The following is a 6,417-nucleotide window of genomic DNA, read 5'->3' as shown; positions in this document are numbered from 1 at the left end:
AGCGAGAGCCCGCCCCCCTCCCCACCCGCCCCACTGCTGGCCCCACCCCACTGTGACTCAGCAGGAATCCGGCAAAGGGGGGGGGGGGAAAGAGAGAAACAGGGGCTGCCTCTCCCCAGGGTACCGTCCGCAGGGTAAACGCCCCGGAGGGGGAGGCAGTGCTGGGGCGGATTCCAGGGGGGGGAGGGATAGCTCAGTGGTTTGAGCATTGGCCTGCTAACCCCAGGGTTGTAAGTTCAATCCTTGAGGGGGCCACTTAGGGATCTGTACTTGGTCCTGCTAGTGAAGGCAGGGGGCTGGACTCAATGACCTTTCAGGGTCCCTTCCAGTTCTAGGAGATAGGATATCTCCATTATTAAAATTAAATTAACAATATGGACCGGAGAGCAGGACAAACTCCCCAGCCGGGAGGTGGCTCTGCTGGGACTGTCCCCACGAGAAGGGCCGGGGCCCTGGCGGTTCGGGGCATTCCAATCAAGCCGGGCACTGGACACTGGCAGTGACTGGCACAACCGGCACAGTGCCACCACATACAGCTGCCTGGTGAACAGCCCTGGTAATGGGGGAGGAACATCTGGGACCAGCCCCCAAGCTCTCACTGTAGGGCTGCCTGGGGAAGGGGGTTCAGAGGCAGCCAGCCTGGCAGATGGGGGATCCTTCGGGCTCGGCACCGGCCCTGGTGTTAGGGGCTGGACCAGCCAGCACCAGTGACATCTATGGGGCCAGGTGGGGCTCCAGACCCTGGGCAGCAGGGCTCTGCTCTGCCCTGGGCGCGGGGGATGCAATCGATGGGCTAACCCAGGGCGTGGTGGCCCAAACCCGCTCCGGCGGCTGGACCCTGCTAAGGCTGGGGGGGGAGGCTTCCTGGCTCTACCCAAAGAGGGACTGGGGTGCACCCAGCAACAGCCCCAAGCCCCCCACTCTGGGCTCCTCCAACCCTCCATGCCTCGCCCCCCGACCTACCTTCTGAGGGGCGTCTCCCAGCGACCACCACCAGAGGGGGCTCCTCCAGGACACCAGGGCCAGGTTCTCGGCGGCAAAGGCCAGCGCCCAGAAGAGCAGCAGGACGGTGCCGTGGCCTCTGGTCCTGTCCTGCGCCAGCACCCGGGTGTGCTCCAGCTGCAGGAGGCCGAGGGCGCAGCCCCAGCCCACGGCCGAGAGGCAGCCGTACAGCAGCGCGTAGCCGTACAGCGGGCCCGCGTCCAGCGCCTGCCACAGGAGGGCGCCGAGGGGCTGCACCGCCAGCAGCAGCGAGAGCAGCACCTGCCCGTGGTAGAGGCGCGAGCGGGGGATGTGCTTGGGCTCCATGGCGCGGCCGAAGCGGGCGTAGCAGGCGTACTGCAGGGCGCCCAGCAGAAGGCAGACGCTCAGCAGCACCGTGGGCACCAGCGTGAAGTAAAAGCAGGGGGAGAACCCCTGCTGCGTCCATGGCTGGGAGATGGTGCCATTCCCCGGGCAGTAACTCCCCAGCACCACCATCCTGCTGGGCGAGAGGCTGCGGAGACACAACGGCACAAACACAACCGCTCAGCGGGGTCTGGCACCGACACGGGCTGCTATGCACCAACGCATGCTGGCACGGCTGGGCACACACACGTGAGCACCCATGCACTGAGGTGTGCAAATACACACTGACCCAGCTGTGCAGACACACGAGTGTGAGCACCCAATACCCGCTCAGGCACACACAATGATATTCTATTCTACGTAGGTTCTCCTACGACGCTCATCACCCCAGCAACTCAGCCCCCCAGGAAGACAGGCTCCGTCAAGAGTGGGATGCAAAGGCAAGGCGTGCACAGCACAACGGATTAGCAATCCAGCGCTGCAACTACTCAGCCATCTTGTCGGACGGGCGTGCAAATGTACACACAGACATGTGCAAATACAGGGCCACAAGACCACGCGTGTGCACAGACCCTTGCACTACATGTTCAAATCCCCTAGGCAGTGCCCTGGCATGCGCGTGGAGGGACACAGTCCCGTGTGTCGTCCCCCCCCCCCCCACACACACACACACACTCCCCTGGTTTCCTGCAGAGATTATGGCCTGGGCCTGTCTGAAAGCGGCGGTTCCCAGCACTGGCTTGGTCTGGCCCTGCACCAGCTCAAACCCTGCTGGGACGCAGGCAGGGAGGGGGGCTGGTAATCACAGGGATGAGCTGTATATCTCCGGCTCCAGAGGCCGGGCCTTGCACTTCTCGGAGGCCAAGGCTGAGTAGTGGCCATTCATCCAGTGGCCCCAGCCGGACAGCATGCCCGCGCTAGCCACGCTGGGTGGGGGCAGGGGCCTGTGCTCCCCCAGTGCAGCCGCACTGCCCTCTGGGTACGTATCCCATCATTCTCTGCCCAGCTCCCCGGAGCAATGGCTCCGGGGAGGCCTTGGAACGAGGGCAGGTCACTCAAGCAATTAACTCAAAACAAATTAACGCGATTCCTCGCAGTGTGAAACAATAGGGTACCCGTCGAAACGGACTATAAATGTTTGTGGGTTTTCTACATTTTCAAGTGTATTGACTGCAATGAGAAGGCAGAACCCACAGCACACAGGGCTCACTTTGTATTATTACTTTTGATGACAAATATTTGCACTGTAAGAAAGATAAACAAAAGAAACAGTATTTTTCAGTTCCCCTCCTACAAGTCCCGTCCTGCGATCCCTTTGTCCTGAAAGTGCAACTTGCAAATTATCTCGGTTTCATAACCGCTCTCAAAACCCAAACCACATAAAACCTCAGAGCCTGCAAGTCCACTCAGTCCAACTTCGTGTTCAGCTAATCGCTCAGAAAAACCACTCTGGTTACAACGTCCCCTGAACGTGAGCCCAGGCGTTCGTTCGCATGGCACCGCTGTCGCCGGCATTGCGAGACAGTTACGTGCCAGACGCGCTAAACATTCGCACGCCCCCTTCGTGCTTCAACCTGCAGATCCCACTCTCCTCTGTTCAACTTTTTTTACAGTGCAACTCTTTGTAATGAAACCCAACGACATGAAGTGAGCCCCGTGCCCTTGGCATCCTTCGCTGTCCTGGAAACCAAACTACCGGAAAATAGAGACAAACATCCACAAATATTGATAATAATTCGATTGAAGCTGCGACTACTCACGATTCGTTTTGTAATCGTTTGACAGCCCTAGTCCAGACAAATCAAACCAAGCCGGCAGCGGTGCAGGATGCAGCTGCTGGCAGGTAGCACTCCCCCGTTCTCCTCAGCCCCCCCCCCAGCCCCACATGGGGGGACCGGCCCCCTCACCTCCCTCGGCCTCCTCAACCCCCCCCACCAGCCCCACATGGGGGGACCAGCCCCCTCGCCTCTCCCGGCCTCCTCAGCCCCCCCCCCCAGCCCCACATGGGGGGACCAGCCCCCTCGCCTCCCCCGGCCTCCCCCACCAGCCCCACATGGGGGGACCAGCCCCCTCGCCTCTCCCGGCCTCCCAACCAGCCCCAAATGGGGGGGACCAGCCCCCTCGCCTCCCCCGGCCTCCTCAACCCCCCCCATCAGCCCCACATGGGGGGGATCGGCCCCCTCGCCTCCCCCGGCCTCCTCAACCCCCCCCCCACCAGACCCACATGGGGGGATCGGCCCCCTCGCCTCCCCCGGCCTCCTCAACCCCCCCCACCAGCCCCACATGGGGGGGATCGCCCCCTCGCCTCCCCCGGCCTCCTCAACCCCCCCCACCAGCCCCACATGGGGGGGATCGGCCCCCTCGCCTCCCCCGGCCTCCTCAACCCCCCCCACCAGCCCCACATGTGGGGGATCGGCCCCCTCGCCTCCCCCGGCCTCCTCAGCCCCCTCCCCAGCCCCACATGGGGGGGATCGGCCCCCTCGCCTCCCCCGGCCTCCTCAGCCCCCTCCCCAGCCCCACATGGGGGAACCAGCCCCCTCGCCTCCCCCGGCCTCCTCAGCCCCCCCCCCCCAGCCCCACATGGGGGAACCAGCCCCCTCGCCTCTCCCGGCCTCCTCAGCCCCCCCCCCAGCCCCACATGGGGGGACCAGCCCCCTCGCCTCCCCCGGCCTCCCCCACCAGCCCCACATGGGGGGACCAGCCCCCTCGCCTCTCCCGGCCTCCCCAACCAGCCCCAAATGGGGGGGACCAGCCCCCTCGCCTCCCCCGGCCTCCTCAACCCCCCCCATCAGCCCCACATGGGGGGGATCGGCCCCCTCGCCTCCCCCGGCCTCCTCAACCCCCCCCCCACCAGACCCACATGGGGGGGATCGGCCCCCTCGCCTCCCCCGGCCTCCTCAACCCCCCCCACCAGCCCCACATGGGGGGGATCGGCCCCCTCGCCTCCCCCGGCCTCCTCAACCCCCCCCACCAGACCCACATGGGGGGGATCGGCCCCCTCGCCTCCCCCGGCCTCCTCAACCCCCCCACCAGCCCCACATGGGGGGGATCGGCCCCCTCGCCTCCCCCGGCCTCCTCAACCCCCCCCACCAGCCCCACATGGGGGGGATCGGCCCCCTCGCCTCCCCCGGCCTCCTCAGCCCCCTCCCCAGCCCCACATGGGGGGGATCGGCCCCCTCGCCTCCCCCGGCCTCCTCAGCCCCCTCCCCAGCCCCACATGGGGGAACCAGCCCCCTCGCCTCCCCCGGCCTCCTCAGCCCCCCCCCCCAGCCCCACATGGGGGAACCAGCCCCCTCGCCTCTCCCGGCCTCCTCAGCCCCCCCCCCAGCCTCACATGGGGGGACCAGCCCCCTCGCCTCCCCCGGCCTCCCCCCACCAGCCCCACATGGGGGGACCAGCCCCCTCGCCTCTCCCGGCCTCCCCAACCAGCCCCAAATGGGGGGGACCAGCCCCCTCGCCTCCCCCGGCCTCCTCAACCCCCCCCATCAGCCCCACATGGGGGGGATCGGCCCCCTCGCCTCCCCCGGCCTCCTCAACCCCCCCCACCAGACCCACATGGGGGGGATCGCCCCCCCCCCTCCCCCGGCCTCCTCAACCCCCCCACTAGCCCCACATGGGGGGGATCGGCCCCCTCGCCTCCCCCGGCCTCCTCAGCCCCCCCCCAGCCCCACATGGGGGAACCAGCCCCCTCGCCTCCCCCAGGCTCCTCAACCCCCCCCCCCCAGCCCCACATGGGGGAACCAGCCCCCTCGCCTCCCCCAGGCTCCTCAACCCCACATGGGGGGACTGGCCCCCTCGCCTCCCCCGTCCTACTCAGCCCCCCCGCCAGCAGCCCTACATGGAGGAACCAGCCCCCTCGCCTCCCCAACCCCCCGCCTCCGGCCCCACACGGGGCTCTGCCCGGCCCCTCTCACCTGCCCCACTCCGACTCCGGCTCCGACTCCCAGCTGCGTACAAGCTGCGGCCCTGCTGGCTCCCGCCGGGTCCTAGTGCCCGGACGGATACGGCCTGGCGTATGGACCCCCCCGGGGTCCCCTGCACCCTCTGCCCAGACACCCCGGGACCTGATCCCCTACGTGCCCCGTTCCCGGGGTCCCCCCGAGTCCCCCTGCACCCTCTGCCCAGACACCCCGGGACCTGATCCCCCCCTGCCCCGTTCCTGGGGTCCCCCCGAGTCCCCCTGCACCCTCTGCCCGGACACCCTGGGACCTGATCCCCCCGTGCCCCGTTCCCGGGATCCCCGAGTCCCCCTGCACCCTCTGTCCAGACACCCCGGGACCTGATCCCCCTGTGCCCCATCCCCGAGCCCCCCTGCACCCTCTTCCCAGACACCCTGGGACCTGATCCCCCACGTGCCCCATCCCTGGGATCCCCGAGCCTCCCTGCACCCTCTGCCCAGACACCCCGGGACCTGATCCCCCACGTGCCCCCTTCCCGGGATCCCCGAGTCCCCCTGCACCCTCTGCCCAGACACCCCGGACCTGATCCCCCATGCCTGCACACTCCCCCTGTCAATGGAGAGTCCATGCAGACGGTGGCAAATCCAGGCATTTGATACCTAGCAGCTAATGACCGTGGATGGCCACCCTCAACAGGAGGCCGAGGAGGGGCCAGGGGAACTGGCCTGGGAACTTGAACAGGGGGACACACCGCTGGCTGGGCTCTGGGCTAACCCGAATGGACCAGAGGCTGTAACTTTCATGTCTCCAGGATCCCTGGGCTGGCCCAGGTGACTAATAACCCACCTGTCGGCCCGCGCTGTCTGCGTGTCCCTGCAGATGCTGGCAGAGGGGGCTCTGCCCCCCAAGTGGTACAAGTCTCCGTCGGGGTCTGTCTCAGGGGGACTCGCTGCCTGGGGGCAGCAGGGGGGCTGCAGGCCCAGGGGTCCAGACCCAGGAGGCGATGAAGCCGCGTGGCTTCCCCTGGAGGAGGTGTGAGACCCCTCGGGGGTCTGGCCCCTGACGGGGCCTCCCAGAGACTGTCCCCACGCTGGGGCCGTGGCCCTGATCCTGTGGCTCCGGGACACCATGCACGCTGCGAACCCAATAGGGACGAGGCTCCTGCTCTGGC

At 67.2% G+C, this 6,417-nt stretch overlaps 1 protein-coding gene across 1 annotated transcript; it reads right to left on the bottom strand.

The window, feature by feature from the left end:
- Positions 1-67: 67 nt before the first annotated feature.
- Positions 68-5,391, bottom strand: LOC135974105 (ATP-binding cassette sub-family B member 6-like). Its single transcript, XM_065560451.1, has 2 exons — positions 5,262-5,391; positions 68-1,495 (listed from the first exon to the last, which is right to left on the bottom strand). Exon 2 carries the CDS (start codon positions 1,477-1,479, stop codon positions 871-873), a length of 609 nt encoding a protein of 202 aa, XP_065416523.1. The 5' UTR covers positions 1,480-1,495; positions 5,262-5,391; the 3' UTR covers positions 68-870.
- Positions 5,392-6,417: the final 1,026 nt, after the last annotated feature.

This window comes from Chrysemys picta, chromosome 11 (genome assembly GCF_011386835.1).
Source record: "Chrysemys picta bellii isolate R12L10 chromosome 11, ASM1138683v2, whole genome shotgun sequence".
Taxonomy (NCBI): domain Eukaryota; kingdom Metazoa; phylum Chordata; order Testudines; family Emydidae; genus Chrysemys; species Chrysemys picta.
The sequence above is the reverse complement of the archived record's forward strand: the minus strand, read 5'-3'. Positions and strand labels throughout refer to the sequence as shown.